Source organism: Zonotrichia albicollis, chromosome 29 (genome assembly GCF_047830755.1).
Source record: "Zonotrichia albicollis isolate bZonAlb1 chromosome 29, bZonAlb1.hap1, whole genome shotgun sequence".
Taxonomy (NCBI): domain Eukaryota; kingdom Metazoa; phylum Chordata; class Aves; order Passeriformes; family Passerellidae; genus Zonotrichia; species Zonotrichia albicollis.
This window is the reverse complement of record NC_133847.1, coordinates 4,885,780-4,902,585: the sequence shown is the minus strand read 5'-3', so window position 1 is coordinate 4,902,585 and position 16,806 is coordinate 4,885,780. Positions and strand designations below refer to the sequence as shown.

Sequence of the window (16,806 nt, the reverse complement as noted above, 5' to 3'; positions counted from 1 at the left end):
GACATGGAGAAGGGGATGGGGATGTGGGGATGGGGACAGGAAGGGGATGCAGGGATGGGAAGGTGACAGAAAAGGGACACGGGGCTGGGGATGGGGACATGTGATAGGGGATGTGGGGATGGGAATGGAAGGGGATGTGAGGCTGGGGAAGGGGACAGGAAGGGGATGCGGGGATGGGAAGGTGACAGAAAAGGGACACGGGGCTGCAGATTGGGGACATGCGATAGGGGACATGGAGAAGGGGATGTGGGGATGGGAATGGAAGGGGACAGGAAGGGGACGTGAGGCTGGGGAAGGGGACAGGCACTCTGGCACCGCCATCCCCTACCCCCTCTGTCTCTCCCCGTGCAGGAGGACGTGCGCCCTGAGATCCAGCGGCGCTTCCAGCCCCTCCAGCTGCCCACTGAGGGTTAGGCCAGGATTGGGAGCACCTCCTGGACCAGCTGTGCTTGGGGGCATCCACCCCTCATCCTACAGACCTGGGCTGGATGCCAGGACTCTCCCTTGGTGTTTGCAGGGGTCCCAGCTCATCCCTGGGGGTGCCCCCGAGGAGAGCCCCTGCCCTTGGAGACAAACTCCATCGTGGCTCCCTCCTCCCCCTGCTCTGGAAGGTCCAGCCAAGGTTCTCACGGGTCATTCATTATAAGCTTTGGAGAAATGTCTGGCTCTGCCTTAATTCCCAAAACTCTTCAGCTGAACAAACACACAGTGATGGGGATGGGGGGGGGACACAAACCACACCTCCCCAGTGTCCTGGGGCAGCCCAGGGTGCTGGCATGGGGCTGGTGCTCCACAGCTCTCCCTGTGCCATCCGTGGCTGGTGCCACTGTGCCAGTCCCCGTGGGACAGAGTGGCTGGGGGTGCAGCCACACCAGGACCCCTTTTAAGGCCTAAATCTGCTGATGAACAGGAACTGGGGACTCTGGAGGGGCTCTGGGCTGGACTGGAGGCCTCGGCTGCCTCTGCTGTGCCGGAAGTCACACGGGTGCAGCTGTTTGGGGACATGTCACAGCTCGTCCCTCTGCGCCTGGGAAAGGGCACAGGGCTCTGCCCCTCCGGGAATGTCCCTGTCCCCAGGGGTGTGGGAGGAGCCGGCACCGCTGTCCCCTCGCACAGCTGGGAAGGGGAATCCATCACTGTCCCCTCACAGGCGCTGCTGGGAAGGGGAATCACCCTTGGAAAGGAAAGGCAACAACGGGTTTATTTGGGAAGGCAGGAAGCATCCCTGCCCTGTCCCTGGTGTCACACTGTCCTCCTGACCCGGGGACAGCACAGGGCACCTTTGCCAGCACGGAAACCCACCCTGTAGGTGGGGTAGAGCACCCCTGCCAGAACCAGGCTGCTGCAGGCCAGGACGGTGACAACCACCAGGTCCCTGCGCAGCCTGGCCGGGCTGGGGGAGCCCTCAGCCGGCTCCTGGCACGTGTGGGTGATGTCCTGGAAGGTGTGGCCCGAGGGACAGGACGTGCAGTTGTTGGCCCAGGAGCCCTGGCAGGTGTAGCAGGAGGGGTGGCAGCTGGCACACACCAGGGCAGTGCCCCTGGGGCCGGCACTGCGGCTCTGGCCGTAGTAGCGCGGGGGGCAGTAGGACAGGCAGGAGCCGTGGTGGATGTACAGGGAGCTGCCACAGTCTGTGGAGAGAGGCTGGGGTGAGGCCCTGGGGAGCAGAGCGATGTCACTGTCCCCACAAAGCCTCGCTCACCCTCACAGGCTCCCTGCTTGTCCCTCCTGAGGCACTCGTCGGTGGCAGTGGCTGCGGAGCGCCGGGCTGGCATGTCCTCATCTGTGCCATGCAGGTGCAGGATGAAGGTGGTCAGCTGGCCTGGGGACAGGAGGGACAGGGGGTGCCAGGTGAGGGATATGGGGCTGGGAAACTTTGGGGACAGGAGGGATATGGGGCTGGGAAACTTTGGGGACAGGAGGGATATGGGGCTGCCAGGTGAGGGACATGGGGCTGGGAAACTTTGGGGGACAGGGGGCTGCCAGGTGAGGGACATGGGGCTGGAAGATTTTGGGGTCTGGGGACAAGGAGGGAGAGGGGGCTGCCAGATGAGGGATACAGGGCTGGAAGCTTTTGGGGGTTGGAAGCTTTGGGGCCTGGAGACAGGAGGAACAAGGGGTTGGGAAACTTTAGGGGACAGGAGGGACAGGGGGCTACCAGTGAGGGATACAGGGCTGGAAGATTTGGGCCCTGGGGACGAGAGGGACATGGCGCTGGAATCTGTGGGGCCTGGGGACAGGAGGGACAGGGGGCTGGAAGCCTTGGGGGCTGGAGACAGGGGGATGCCTTGTGAAGGATATGGGGCTGGAAGCTTTGGGGGACAGGAGGGACAGGGGACTGGAAGCTTTGGGGTTCTGTCCTGCTCCTGGCCCTGTGCTGACCAGGGAGATCCTCAAAGCCAACACAGGAGGGCTCACGGCCAGGAAGGAGAAGCCAACAGATTTCCCATCCAAGGTGGGGAAGGAAGAATGACCAAGCACAGGGTGACCCCAGTAAAAATGGGGCACCCACCTGTGTTCTCAGCATCACCCCTGTTCTCCAGCTGCAGGGTCCAGATCCCCTTGGGGTTCTCATCCCAGAAGTGAGTGGACATGAAGGTCCAGTCCTGGTAGCCGTCCTGGCTGGTGTCGTAGGGGCTGGAGGAGGAGAGCAGAGCTGGGAGTGCCAGCCCAGGGCCCTGCAGGGGCAGGGGGTGACCTGAGGGGTCACCCTGTGCTCTCTCTGAGGGGACACTCCCCGTGGCAGGGGTCCAGAGGAGTTTTGGGACTCTCCAGGCCCTGGGGTGGCCGTGGGAGCCCCGGTGCCCGCTCTGTCCTTACCGCACTGTCACCAGCGTGGACGTGGTGCCCATGGGGCTGCTCAGGGCCACCACCAGGTCCCCCCTGCGGCTGTAGCTCAGCGACAGCTGCACCTGGACGTGCTCCAGGGAGCGGATGCTCTTGGAGCAGGAGGAGGCATCCGTGGAGATGACGAGCTTGGAGCTGATGTCCCTGCCCAAGGACAAGCTGCAGGTGAGGGCTCCCTCCCCTGTGGCCTCCAAGCACAGCAGACCTGCTTTTTGTGTCCCTGTGCCTGTGAGAGGCTGGAGCTGGGGTCACTGTCCCTTACCTGGGGACCTGGATGGCCTGCACTGAACATTTCTCTTGTGGCCGGGTCCCTGTCCATGTCATGGCCTCCTGCACCAGCAGCCCCGCATCCAGCAGCCCATAGCCGTAGTAGTGGCTCACTGGGACACAGGTGACACCAAAAAGGGACCTGTGAGCCCCTCAGTGCCACCAGGGGCTGCTGGAAGGTGTTTGAGGGGCTGAGCCCTGCACTCACCCCTGCGCCCGACGCCGTTCTCAGCCCAGTCCTCTGCCTGCAGGTGAGCGGGTCTGGAGGCCCTGATGATCAGGTGCTGCAGGTCACGCCAGGTCAGGGCTGGGCTGGAAACAAGGAGGATGTGGACAGAGGTCTGGGTTGGTTTTTAAGGGGGAGATTTGGCTCTTGTGGGGTGGGTAGGGCAATTATCTGGGCCCAAGCTGATCCCCCATGACCTCCTCCAGTGCCAAAATGGGAGCACAGAGCTCCAGAGGACAGCACTCCCACAACTCTGCACCCCAACCTTCCTGCTTTCCCTCCCCTTTCTCATCCCTGGTTGGGCACCAGCTCTCCCTGGGCAATGTCCCTGTGTCACCTACTTGGCCTCCAGTGCCAGGGCCACCATTCCTGCAGCCAGCGGGGCCGAGGCCGAGGTGCCCGTGTGTTTGTCTGTGCAGCGGTGGTGCAGGTCTGTGGTCACCTGGAGAGGGACACAGGGGTGTTGGGGAAGATGAAACAGGAAAGCCTGATAAATATGTTTGTCTGGCAAAAGGTTTTGAGAATATGGAAACTATGAGTGAGATTGAAATGAAAGCAAGCTTTGAGACCTTTTAGTTACTGAACAACAGGAAAATAATGGTGTGGCTGGCTGAAGGTGATCCCCTTTTGATCAAACAATCCCCTCTGCTTGCAGACAGGCCCAAGGGTCAGAGCAGACCCTGCTAGCCTGGCAGAAGGGGCCCAAAGAGGAGTTTTTAGGGTTTAAAATGTAACACAGTATGGTAATGGAATGATTCTTATAGGCTGTATGGAAATGCTATAGAATTTGTATATTGTACTAGATTGGTTAGTGAGAATCAGAATATTCAACACAGAAGATTTATTGTATTGTAACAGGAACTTCGCTCTCTTACCCCTTTTACTCTCTTACCTTCTCATCCTCTCTTGTCCCTCTCTCCTCTCAGGCCTGCTCTGGGCTGTGGCTGCAGCTCCCAGCAGGGCCCTGCACCCAGGCCCTTTGCAATAAACCCCAAATTCCTGACCTGGCTGCAGAGATCTCTCATCTCCATCTGTCCTGACTGTGCTACCCCTGACACTCCTACAGAGGGGTCTCAGGACTCCTTCCAATAAAACTCCCTGGGGCTGGGTACCTTCAGTAAATTCTCCTTTCAGATCCCTTTGAGCTTTTGTGGCTCTACACAGACACCAAGCTACGGCAGACTGGGCCCAGCCCAACCCGTGCTGGGATCTGTGTCTGCCCCAGAGCTGCTGCTGTGACACTCACAATCTGCACCTTGCTGGTGGTCCTGCTGCTGTAGGTGGTGGTGAGGATGGCAGGGCAGCTCTCGCTGTAGAGGGGCCGGTGCCCATCCCCCAGCACGCTGCCCACCGACACCGTGTAGATGCTGTTGGTGTACCCGTCGCAGTTGCAGTTGTCATAGTTGGTGCCACCATTGCCTGAGGCCCAGATGAAGATGGAGCCGAGCCCACCCCGTCCCTGTTGAAGAGCAGAGAGGGTGAGCAGGGTGTCCTCATGTCCCTGTGTCCCCAAGGGCAGGGCTGGGCTTACTTGGACGACTCCTTTGTGGAAAGCGGCCGCAGCCAGGACTCCAGGCCCATCCACCGTCCTGCCATCATCCTCAGGGCCCCAGCTGGCACTGTAGATGTGGATGTACTGGGGCTGCAGGCTCAGGGCCTGGGCCTCCACTATGTCCATGATGGAGCCGTCCAGCATCCTCACACCTGAGGGCAGGCACGGGACAGCCGTGGCCGAGGGGTGGCAGCACCCAGGAGAGGCTGAGGTGGCTCCGAGGGGACAGGAGCCACGAGAGGACAGGAGCCACGAGGGGACAGGAGCCACACACGTGCCACCCCGAGGGCAGGGCCTGGGGACACCTTGCCAGGCCCCCCCAGAGCTTTGAGCAGCGTTCACATGCCCCTGCCCTAAGGAGATCAGTCCCCCATGGGTCTGTGCCCTGCCATGTGTGCCCTGCCATGAGCCACTTCCCAAAGCTCCTCGTTAAGCCTTTTGTAATTAAGCCCAGGGAGATTTTAACCCCCTTTGCCACCCTCATTTCCACAGCAGAGCCTGAGCCTGCCCTGCTGGGTGCTGGGCTGAGCATCAAACCCCTGATGTGGGGCAGCACCCACCCTGCCACCCCTGTAAAACCCAGAGCACTCTTATGTGGGGCAGTACCCACCCTGGGCACCCCATATGGCCCAGAGCATCCCTAAATGGGGCAGCACTCATCCTGAGCACCCTGTAAATCCCAGAGTAGCCCCACATGGGGCAGCACCCACCTTGCCAGCCCTGTAAATCCCAGGGCATCCCCACATGGGGCAGCACCAACCTTGCCAGCCCTGTAAATCCCAGGGCATCCCCACATGGGGCAGCACCCACCTTGCCAGCCCTGTAAAGCCCAGGGCATCCCCAGGTGGGGCAGCACCCACCGTGCTGCCCCTGTAAAGCCCAGAGCAGCTCCCCCTGGGCTCCTGCATCCCCACATGAGGCTGGAGCTCATTTCCATCTTCCCTCCCATGGGATCAACCTCTCACCTCCGATTTTGGCGTTGTAGGCGACGCCTGCCCCACAGATCCCATTGTTGGCCACAGCTGCCACTTCCCCTGCACAGCGTGTCCCATGCCTGGGGGGGGACACAGTGACCCTGTGAGGGGTGGGGGGCCTGGGACAGCCCCCCCAGCGTGGGGAGCTGGGCAGGACCCAGCACTCACCAGTTCTTGTCACTGTCGCTGTATCGGGGCTGCGGATCGGGGTCGTTGCTGTTGAAGTCGTAACTTGCCAGCGGGTCCTGTTACACAGGGAGGCAGTGGCTGTCCCCAAGGGCCCTGGCAGGGCTGTGACAGCTCGGCACAGGCGCCTGGCACCGAGCCTGCTGCTGGCACTGCCTGCCAGCCCCGGGGACAGCGGGGCCCCTTCGTGCCCGGCTGCGCTGGGAGCTGGAGCTGAACCCAGCCCTGAGAGGGAGGGGAGAAACCAGGAGGGGCTGGGGGAGCTGGGAAGGGGCTCAGAGGGAGAAAAGGGGGATCGGGGGGACGTTGTGGCTCTGCAAAACTCCTTGACAGGAGGGGACAGCCAGGGGGGTCGGGCTGTGCTCCAAGGGGCAACAGGACTAAAGGGAATGGTCTCAGGGTGGGACAGCAGTAGGAATTTCTGCATGGAAAGGGTGGTCAGGGAACAGCATCAGAGTGGGCCAGGGGGGACATCAGCAGGAATTTCTGCATGGAAAAGGTGCACAGGATTTGACAAGAGGAAGCAGCCTCAGGATGGGACAGCAGCAGGAATTTCTGCTTGGAAAAGGTGCTCAGGCTTTAACAAGAGGAAGCAGCCTCAGGGTGGGATATCAGCAGGAATTTCCCCATGGAAAGGATGGCCCAGGCAGGTTTGGAGTCCCCATCCCTGCAAGGGCTGGAGGTGGCACTCAGTGCTCTGGGCTGGTGACCTGGCACAGGTTGGACTCTGCGATCCTGAATCCCTTTTCCACCCTCAGTGGCTCTGGGTTCTGCACAGAGGGGTGAAAGCAGCACAGCTTTGCTGTTCCCCTGATAGGTCCCAGTGTTCTGTCACCTGAGGGTGACCCTCGCTGGCCACACAGCCCCAGGAGAGCAGCCAGGAGCCACGGGAAGGGTTGGTTGTGTTCCACACCCCCAGAATTCCCTTCCCTTCCCTTCCCTTCCCTTCCCTTCCCTTCCCTTCCCTTCCCTTCCCTTCCCTTCCCTTCCCTTCCCTTCCCTTCCCTTCCCTTCCCTTCCCTTCCCTGTGCAGCACAGGAGGCTTTACCAGCTGTACTGGCTTTGCAGCTTGCTGTAATTACACCAATTTGGGGGCTCCAGAGCGTGTACAAGTTCTAACATTTCCTCCTCAGTGTGAGATTACACTGAGGGAGGCTCCAAACTTTGGATCCAGCCCTGGAGAGGCTGAGCTCCCTCTGCACAGTGCCAGGGTGAAGGAATTGACCCTCTGAGCTTTCTCTGCATAATTCCAGGGCTGAGGTGAAGGAATTGACCCCTCAAACTCCCTCCTCACAGTGCCAGGGATGGGATGAAGGAATTGACCCCCCAGTGTCTCTCTGCACAGTGCCAGGGATGGGATGAAGGCTTTCCCCCCCTTCCCAGCTCCCTGGACACCCCCATATTTACGTAGTTGGCAGCCAGGTCGGGATGATCCTTCTCCAGCCCATCATCCAGCACAGTCAGCACCACCCCCAGCCCCGTGTAGCCTCTGCTCCACGCCGTGAGGATGTTCAGGTCAGGCTGGATGTCGTTGTTCTGGAAAAACAGATTAAATTTGATTGGCAGGGGTCACCTCAGAGTCCTGCTGCCTCATCACTGCCGGTGTTAGATGGGTTTGTGGCCTGAGAAGGGCATTGCCAGTGCTCAGGGAGGGATCCTGCCCCTCTGCCCAGCCCTGGAGGCGCTTCTGGGGTGCTGTGGATGTGGAGTGGGTCCAGTGGAGGGTCACAAGGGTGAGGATGGGGTTGGAGCATCCTGGCAAAGAAAAGCTGAGGGAGCTGGGGCTGCTCAGCCTCGAGAGGAGCCCTGGGTGTCCCTGTGTGCAGAAATGGCACCAGAGGAACCAGGGCAGGGACTGATCCCAGGAATTCCCCCTGCACAGAAGGAAGAACTTGTTCAGTGTGCAGTGAACAGACACAGAGGGGCTGTGGGTTCTCCCTCACTGGGGATATCCCAGAACAGCCCACAGCAATCCTGTGCCCCCTGGGATGGTGCCCAGCAGGGAGGTGGCACTGGATGCACCACTGCTCCCCTCCATGCCGTGACTGGGGTGGGGATTGGGAGGGGGAAGGAGCCCATTCTCACCATGTACCACTGCTTGGGGAACCAGGGATCCGTGGGCACCACGCTGGAGTGTGGCACACCGTGGGCACCTCTCCTGGAGCGCCTCTTCAGCGTCTGCTGCTCAAACCACAGCACCTGGGCACGGAGCAGCGCTGTGGGTGCCGGGCAGGGCCTGCCCACAGCTGTGCCCCAGCTCCCTGTGCCCTCCTCTGTCACAGACATCTTTTATAAAAACCCTTTCCTTAGGATTTTTCCTCCTGAGAAGCTGAGAGGCCTCAGGAACAAAATGTAAACAATGGTTATCTGCTGCTGTGGAATGCAACAGGTAGATTTTTGATTAGCCTATGCTGGTTGTTTCTAATTAATGGCCAATCAAAGTGAGCTGGCTCAGACACAGAATCCATGTCGCAAACCTTTGTTATCATTCTTTTCTTTTCTATTCTTAGCTAAGCCTTCTGATGAAATCCTTTCTTCTATTCTTTTAGTATAGTTTTAATGTAATATATATCATAAAATAATAAATCAAGCCTTCTGAAACATCAATCCTCATCTCTTCCCTCAACCTGAGACCCCTGTGAGCACCACCACACTCCTCCTCCCTACCTGGGGGTCCCTGGAGAGCCGCATGTGCCACCCCCAGTGCCTGCTCAGGGCTCTCTGCCTGGTGCCGCGGTGGCTGAAGTGGTAGAAGGGCTCTCCCTCCATCACCTGCGGGCACGAAGAGCTGCTCTGAGCTTTGCCAGGGGGCAGCTCTGGAGGTCAGGATGGTAAATTCAACATTGCAGTGCAGGACAGACAGAAAGTGTCACTTGGGGGGACAGAATGGAGTCCTGGGGAGGGGCTGGGTGTCCTATGCATGCTCAGAGGCTGTTCGCTCTGAGGGTGTGGGGATGCTGGCACAGGATTCCCAAATTCCCAGCACGTGTTTGAGAGGAAGTGTTGGATGGGGCTCGGAGCAATGTGGCCTAAGGGAAGATGTCCCTGCCCATGGGATAAGCGAAGGAGACAAACAGTGGCCACACAGAGCGGGTAGATCGGGCCAGGGCCACACGGGGTGAGCTGGGCCAGCCCAGGCCGCACCTGACCCAGGTAGAGCAGCCCGTGCCGGCGGGCCAAATCCCGAGCGTCCCGCAGCCCCGCCGCCACCCGCACAGCCCAGCTGCTCAGGTAGACACGCGGGGGCTTGGCGGGGCCCGGAGAGGCGCTGGCGGCCACCACGAGCAGCGCCACCAGCACCGGGAACAGCGACAGCGCCGGGCCGGGCCCGGGCCGAGCCGCCATGAGGCCACTGCGCGCGTTGCCATGGCAACGGCGTCCGCCCCGCCCCCCGCACGGCCTCGCCTAATTGGCCCGCCTCGATCCCCGCCCCGCCTTCCCATTGGCCACGCCCCTCCGGTTTGCACCGCCCATCTGCCGCTGGCCACGCCCTCCCGCCGCGCTGACCGGGGCCGGGGTCGGGGTCGGGGTCGGACCGGGGCCGCTCCAGCTCCCGCATCGCCGCCATGGCCGCCTTGCAGCAGCGCCTGGAGCGCTTCCTCCACAGTCCCGGCCCGATCAGCGACCTGCTGGCGTTGCTGGAAGCCCGCACCGGCGTCCAACGGCTCTACCTGGCCTCAGGTGCGACCGTTACCGCGGGGCCTCCCCGGTTCTCCCGTTCTGCCCCGTACGGTGGGGCGCCTTGGCGGCTGCTCGCCATGGCTCTGGGCTCAGCATGGAGAGGGCAGGCAGGACTGCCCGGGTTTTGGGCGCGGAGCAGGGCCGGGCTGGGAGGGGGTGCCGGGGGTGACATTGCTGTCACCGCACTGTCCCCTCCTTCCGCAGGCACAAAATCCCCAAATCCTAAAGCTCGTAGGGTCCGAGTGTCAGAGAGACCCTCGAGACCCCTGGCTCTGATGGGGGGGTCCCCATTCTGCGTGAACCCCCAGATTGTGGTGGGTCAGATGGGGCACTGGGGATGGGAGTTTGTCCCCGTGTCCCACCGTGGGGACCGTGGGGACCCGGCCTTTACCCGGATCCCTGTTGTTCATTAATGAGGAACCAGCCGGATTCTCCCCGGGGATCCTCTCCCCTGACCCTCGGCCCTGTGCCCTCTCTGCCAACTTGAACCGGCCTCATCCCCGCCCTCCATATCGAGATTTCATATCAAACCTCCTGGGATGGGCTCGGGGCTTCCCTGTTTGCTGCGTTCCTCCGAGCCTTTGGCCTCCAGGTGTGATTTCCCGGCCCTTCACCTGTAGCAGGGCTGGTGCTCCCACTCTGAGGGGAAAAGTGTCCGTGAAGGAGCACGAGCTGCTGTGCAGGTTGGGTCTGGATGTGGGGCCACTGAAGCAAAACAATCCTGGGGATTTGGTCAGGCTCAGATGTGATGGTAGAACAAGAGTGGACACACCAAAAAGGGATGGTTACACATTCTGGATCCCTGTCCTGGAATGGAGAAGCTGTTGCTGAACTAAAAATTCCCAATTTCTCCCTCCCATGGCTCTGGAGCAATCCCTAATTTGTGTCTGAACCCATGGGCTGGGGTTTGGAGCAACCTCTGGGCAGCGCCACCTCCAACTTCTCCCCCAGCAAAGCCTCTCCCTGGGCTTTTGCTGTTACATAAATTTCTCTGTGGCTTCAAATCCTGCGAAATCCCTTCTAAGGCTCTTGGGGAGTGAAACCCAGCACTGCCTGGACCTGCCTGCCCTGCTCGGAGGGCGGTTTGGGATCGCTCCAAAGCCGCGCTGCTCCTGCCCGTCTCCCGGAGCTGTGGGTGCCCGGGTCGGGGCCGCAGCTCAGCCCAGGAATGCTGCAGCGAGCAGAGCTGGGATTATCCTCCCTCCAAGCCCGACAAGGACTTTAATTCACCCACACAGGTTAATTCCCAGCTTGCTTGCTGCTGCTGTAGGAGTTTGTTCCGGTGCTGGGCTGCACAAATCGCTCCATCCCAAATATCCCTGAGGTTTTCCTGATGTGAGCAGGGCTCTGTCGTGTTTTCCACCCCAAAACCTCCCTGTCCCACCTTCCCCAGCCTCCAGCGAGCGCTGGGCAGGCTCCACCATTAAGCTGCGGCTCGCATTTAATTAATTGAGCGATCTAATTGAGCGGCAGCAGCAGGGCAGCGGGGTTGGATTGCCGCTCCCAGGGGAGCCAAGCCTTGCTGCGGCTGCGGGAGGAGCCCGATCCGGGAGCCGGGCTCGTCCTTGAGCCGCGGCTCGCTCGGGGAATGCCGTGCGGGGGAGACGAGCGGAGCCTTGACTTTGGACCATGGGCGTGTTGTCAGCGTCTCCGGTTCCTGCCGCGCTGGCCCCGCTCCAAGGGCCGAGAGCGCGGCGAGGTTGGGCTGGTAAAAGTCCCATCCGAGCCAGGGGAGGCGACAGACGGTGACAGGAGCGGCTCACGGGTGCCTCGGGGAGGAGCAGGCTCCGCCACGTGCCCCCTTCCATCGGAATTAACGGGGGGTGGTCGTTACCTGTGACCATGTTCACAGAGATTTTCAGGTGAGGGAAGAGACACAAATGTTGACTCCATGCTCAGAAGGCTCAGAAGGTTTATTATTTTATGATATACATTACATTAAAACTATACTGAAAAGAATAGAAGGAAAGGTTTCATCTCGGAAGGGTAGCTAAGCTAAGAATAGAATAGAATAGAATAGGATAGAATAGAATAGAATAGAATAGAATAGAATAGAATAGAATAGAATAGAATAGAATAGAATAGAATAGAATAATAACAAAGGCAGCTGTCTCAGACTCTCTGTCCGAGCCAGCTGACTGTGATTGGCCATTAATTAGAAACAACCACATGAGACCAATCACAGATGCACCTGTTGCATTCTGAAGCAGCAGATAATCATTGTTTACATTTTGTTCCTGAGGCCTCTCAACTTTTCAGGAGGAAAAATCCTAAGAAAGGATTTTAATGAAAACATGTCTGTGACAGTTACCCCCCAGCACGCCCCCATTCCCATTCTCTGGGATGGGAATCCCGCTCAGGAGACCCAGCTCAGGGCTCTCCCCTGGTGACAGCGGGCTCCAGCCTGTCCCCTGTCCCCGCAGGCTCCGTGACTTTCCTGGGGCTCTACCTCATGTTTGGCTATGGCGCTTCCCTGCTCTGCAACATCATCGGCTTCGTCTACCCCGCCTACGTCTCGTAAGTACCTGGCCCACACCTGGAGAGCACTGCCCGCCCTTGGCTGAGGGTCTGCCTGCTCACTCAAGAGGCAATGATGGCTGGGAAGCTCTTGAGACCTTCCTGGAAATGCTGGGAGTGTGCCAGTGCAGTGGGCAGGTTCCCTGTGGGGTGTGGAGGGTTTGGGAAGGTGATCAGCCCAGGGCTGAAGCAGCTGTGACCTTCCTTTCCTTCTTCCTTTCCTTCTTCCTTTCCTTCTTCCTTTCCTTCTTCCTTTCCTTCTTCCTTTCCTTCTTCCTTTCCTTCTTCCTTTCCTTCTTCCTTTCCTTCTTCCTTTCCTTCTTCCTTTCCTTCTTCCTTTCCTTCTTCCTTTCCTTCTTCCTTTCCTTCTTCCTTTCCTTCTTCCTTTCCTTCTTCCTTTCCTTCTTCCTTTCCTTCTTCCTTTCCTTCTTCCTTTCCTTCTTCCTTTCCTTCTTCCTTTCCTTCTTCCTTTCCTTCTTCCTTTCCTTTTTCCTTTCCTTTCCTTTCCTTTCCTTTCCTTTCCTTTCCTTTCCTTTCCTTTCCTTTCCTTTCCTTTCCTTTCCTTTCCTTTCCTTTCCTTTCCTTTCCTTTCCTTTCCTTCTTCCTTTCCTTCTTCCTTTCCTTCCACAGCATCAAAGCCATCGAGAGCAGCAACAAGGAGGATGACACCATGTGGCTCACGTACTGGGTGGTCTACGGCGTCTTCAGCATCGCCGAGTCCTTCTCCGACCTTTTCCTCTACTGGTTCCCCTTCTACTACGCCGGGAAGGTAACGCTGAGCTCCTCCCATGCTGGGGCTGTCCCGGGCTCCTCCTGTGCCGGGGCTGGATGGGAGGAGTTGGGTGTGCTGGGCTCTGGTGGGTGGTGATGCCCAAAGAGGCTCCCTGGAACAGAGTTGGATTAACAGAGTTAAAGGAATTAAGTAGGGATTTATTAAAAGGGTTCACAGAATTCACCTTGGGCAGTGCAAGAGCCTAGCCAAAGTTACACCCAAGCTGGATGATATGTCATGAGTTTTCACATTTTTATAAGTTTTGGTCTGTTTCCATATTTGGGTTAATTGTTCAATTCCAGCTCCAGGTTGTGCAGTCCCACCCTCCCAGATTGCTCCCCTGTTGTTTTACACCTTTTGGGCCTGAAGCCACAGTGCTGTCCTTGGTTCTGGGGCTGCAAAAGGATTTTGTGTGACTGAGCTGTGAGGAGAACTTGCTAACACTTTATATGAAGTTCAGAGTTATAAACTAGTACAGAATGTGGAAAATATGAAAGCCAAAACTGAAAGCATCAGAAGGGCTGCACCCAGCCTGGATCTGGGCTCTCCAGTGAGCTGGGGGTCCCTGGAGCACTGAGCCCCCCCTGTGCCCGCAGTGCCTGTTCCTGGTGTGGTGCATGGCCCCGGTGCCCTGGAACGGCTCCCAGCTCATCTACCACAGCATCATCCGACCCTTCTTCCTCAAGCACCACGAGGCCGTGGACAACGTGATGGGTGGCATCGGCACCAGGGCCCTGGACGCGGCCTCCAGTGTCACCCGAGAAGGTGACTCCGCTCCCCCTGTCCCTCCTCCTGCTCCGTGCCCAGGTTTTCCCAGCTCAGGGGGGCTGGGCAGCTCATTAATGTTAATTAACCGCGAGTGATTGTTTCTGGGTGCTCCGGGAGTCACGGTGCCCTCTCTAACCTCTCTCTCCTCTCTGCGCTGCACGGTCCAGTCCTGCACACTCTGGCCAAGAGCAGAGCCCGGCTGGCGGCCGGGGTGGCCCCGCAGCCCAGCCTGCCCGTAGGTACCGAGCCGCGGGGGCCGGGCCGAGCCCCGTGTCCGCCGCGGCACCGCCCGAACCGCTCTGCTCCGCTAGCACCGGCCCGTTCTCCCGGGGCGTGGGTAGAGCAGGCGCTTCCCTCCCGCTTCTCCATAGCCAGACGCCATCCGTGTGTCCATCCGTGTGTCCACCCCTGTGCCCAAGTGTCCCTTTAGCGCTGCTGCCGAGCTGGGGCTCCCCTCCGGAGCCCCCCGGGTGCTGTGACCGCCGTGCTTAACGGGACCGGGAGGGAGCGGGACGGTGATGCGGGGAACCGGCGGGACACCGGGAACGGGCATTAACGGCGTCCGTGTCTCCGCAGGCGTCAGAGCATCCCTGAACCTGGCAGAGTTCGCGGAGAAGGCGAAGTAAGAGTGGCACCGGAGCCACTGGTACCGGCACCACAGCTCCGGTACTGGGATCAGTACCAGCACCATGCTTTCGGTACTGGTACCGGCATCCTCCGTTCTGGCACCGAAGTCCCCCATGCCGGCACTACAGACGCTGGTACCGGCACCATGCTCCCGGTATTACTACCGGCATCCTCCGTTCTGGCACCGAAATCCCCGATACAGACGCCGGTACCGGCACCATACTCCCGGTATTGCTACCGGCATCCTCCGTTGTGGCATCGAAATCCCCCGTACAGACGCCGGTACCGGCCCCGTGGCCCTGCTGACGGTACCGGCCAGCCCGGGCCGTTCCCGCCCGGGATCCCGAGTTCCTGCAGCCCGAGTGTGTTGTACCCCAGCCCCCCAATAAACCCCGGTGCCCCCCGAGCGCCGCTCCCGTCCCGCGTGTTCCGCGACCCCGCGCGGCGCCTTTAAGAGCGAAGGGGGGCGGAGCCTTTGGTGAAAGGGGCGGTGCTTGTTTGATGACGTGTCCGGAAGTGCGGCCGGCTTAGAGGGGTCGGTCTGTCCGTCTGTCGGTCCGTGTGCGGTCCGAGGGTGTCGGTCTGTCCGGTGGGGGGGAACAGGGGGCTCTGTCTGTGTGTGCGGGGGGCGGAGGGGGCCGGTTTATCCGTGCGGGGCTCTGTCTGTCTGTCCATCCGGCGGCGGGGGTGAGGTCTGTCCGTCTGTCCGTCCGTTCGAAGGGCCGGGTGAGAGAATCAGTCTAGGGGAGGAAGGGAGTCGGTCTGTCTGGGGAAGTGGGGCAGCACAGGGGATCTGTGTGTCTGTCTGGGAGGCGGGCAGGTGTGCGTCCGTCTGTCTGTCTGTCTGTCCGGAGGGGAAGGTGGGGAGGGGGTTTCTGTTTGTTCTGTTTGAGGGGGAGCTCTGCTTGCTGCGGGGAGTCCGTCTGTCTGTCCAAAGGGCAGGCAGCACAGGGGGTCTGTCCGTCTTGAGGGGATAGAAAAGGGAGCTGTCTGTCTGTCTGTCTGTGTGTCCGGAGTGGCAGCGCCCTCACCCCCACCCCCTCCCCGTTCCGCAGCCCCTCCCCACATGAGCCTCCCCCGGGATGAGCTCCAAGGCCAAGCGGGTGCTGCCCACCCGCCCTGAGCCGCCCAGCGCCGAGCAGATCCTGGCGGACGTGCAGGGCACGCTGCCCTCCGACCCCGTGTTCGTCCTGCCCGCCGAGCCCCCCCTGGACCCCCCAGGCCCCGCTCCAGGTGAGCCCTCGATGGGGAATGGGGGGCGTGGGGACCCCCCAGCCCCGCTGAGCCCCCCCAGGTGAGCCCTCGATGGGGAATGAGGGGGATCGGGGACCCCCCATCCCCTCTGAGCCCCGGCTCTGCCCCCGCCAGGCTGCCCCGAGCCCGCGGCCGAGGAGCGGGAGCGGCTGTACCGGCAGATCCGCTCCTACGTGGGGATGAACCAGCGGCTGCAGCAGTCCCGGGAGCAGCTGCGGGAGCGGCGCCGGGAGCTGCAGAGGGTCGGGGAGGCGCTGGAGCGCGGCATCGCCGAGATGAGGCAGAAAGCGTTCTGAGGGACCGTGCTGGGCGCCTCCACGCTGTGGTTTCACCTTCCCAAAGCCGTTTGCATCGCGAAAATCCGGATTTTCCAGCACAGCCCCGGCTGTATCATCCCAGTGACCTTTTCCCAGGGAACATCGGGATCCTGCACCCCTCCTTGTGCCCCTGAACCGGCTGCCATGTCCCTCGTGGGTGGCACATCCTCTCCTCCCTACGACTTTTCCCTCTGGTACTTCCCCGACGATGACCCCATCGCCTCCCGCATCGCCGAGCGCCTCAGGCAGGAGGGATTCCGGGGCTTCACCGAGCACCAGGACCGGGTGGCCGGGACCTCCGTCATCCTGACGACCGTGGAGGCCATCGAGGCCAGCCGTGTGGCCATCCTGCTCCTCTCGGCCAAGTCCGTGCGTGACCGCTGGTGCCAGCGCGTGTCCCAGTGGAACCTGTTCCACAGCATCCACCAGCAGCAGCGCGGCCCCAGGGTGGTGCCCGTGTGCGTGGGGGTCAGCAGAGCCGAGGTGCCGCCGTTCCTGCAGCACCTGGTCCCGCTGGAATACCAGAACGAGTTCTTCTTCCAGCGGCTGCTGGCCAGCCTGAGGTCCCGCCCAAGGAGTGGGGCCAGGAGGGTCCCGCCCAAAGGGACGAACTGAGGGACCCCCATAAAGGGGGCTGGTTGGGGGGCCAGCACCGCCCTGTGGTGTGGAAAACTGCCCTGTTTTGCTAATAAAGGTGGTGGGAATGGGTCACCCAGCACAAATCTCACAACCCCCACTTTTGCGAGCTGGAGGTGCTGCTTTTCTGTCTGCTCTGAGCGCTGGGGGGGCCGTGGGTGTTTCCCACCCTCACAGGTGTG

General features: G+C 60.5%; 3 protein-coding genes across 6 annotated transcripts; 2 read left to right on the top strand and 1 right to left on the bottom strand.

Moving 5' to 3' along the window:
* Positions 1 to 1,175: 1,175 nt before the first annotated feature.
* On the bottom strand, positions 1,176 to 8,764 carry PCSK4 (proprotein convertase subtilisin/kexin type 4). The gene is made up of 14 exons (XM_074528833.1): positions 8,720 to 8,764; positions 8,138 to 8,251; positions 7,460 to 7,588; positions 6,035 to 6,111; positions 5,858 to 5,946; positions 4,872 to 5,044; positions 4,587 to 4,799; positions 3,682 to 3,782; positions 3,323 to 3,426; positions 3,110 to 3,227; positions 2,821 to 2,991; positions 2,513 to 2,637; positions 1,703 to 1,822; positions 1,176 to 1,631 (listed from the first exon to the last, which is right to left on the bottom strand). The coding sequence occupies exons 1-14, from the start codon at positions 8,741 to 8,743 to the stop codon at positions 1,243 to 1,245; spliced, it is 1,947 nt and encodes a 648-aa protein (XP_074384934.1). The 5' UTR covers positions 8,744 to 8,764; the 3' UTR covers positions 1,176 to 1,242.
* A 744-nt stretch (positions 8,765 to 9,508) lies between these two features.
* On the top strand, positions 9,509 to 14,823 carry REEP6 (receptor accessory protein 6). Its single transcript, XM_074528907.1, has 5 exons — positions 9,509 to 9,733; positions 12,157 to 12,250; positions 12,881 to 13,019; positions 13,619 to 13,787; positions 14,367 to 14,823. The coding sequence occupies exons 1-5, from the start codon at positions 9,619 to 9,621 to the stop codon at positions 14,414 to 14,416; spliced, it is 567 nt and encodes a 188-aa protein (XP_074385008.1). The 5' UTR covers positions 9,509 to 9,618; the 3' UTR covers positions 14,417 to 14,823.
* On the top strand, positions 14,821 to 16,718 carry C29H19orf25 (chromosome 29 C19orf25 homolog). 4 transcript variants are annotated; one of them, XM_074528911.1, is made up of 3 exons: positions 14,821 to 14,952; positions 15,473 to 15,650; positions 15,786 to 16,718. In XM_074528911.1, the coding sequence occupies exons 2-3, from the start codon at positions 15,500 to 15,502 to the stop codon at positions 15,965 to 15,967; spliced, it is 333 nt and encodes a 110-aa protein (XP_074385012.1). In that variant the 5' UTR covers positions 14,821 to 14,952; positions 15,473 to 15,499; the 3' UTR covers positions 15,968 to 16,718. The 4 variants fall into 4 exon arrangements, with proteins under 4 accessions (XP_074385012.1, XP_074385010.1, XP_074385011.1 ...); XM_074528909.1 differs by having other exon boundaries at positions 14,903 to 14,972; XM_074528910.1 differs by having other exon boundaries at positions 14,909 to 14,997.
* Positions 16,719 to 16,806: the final 88 nt, after the last annotated feature.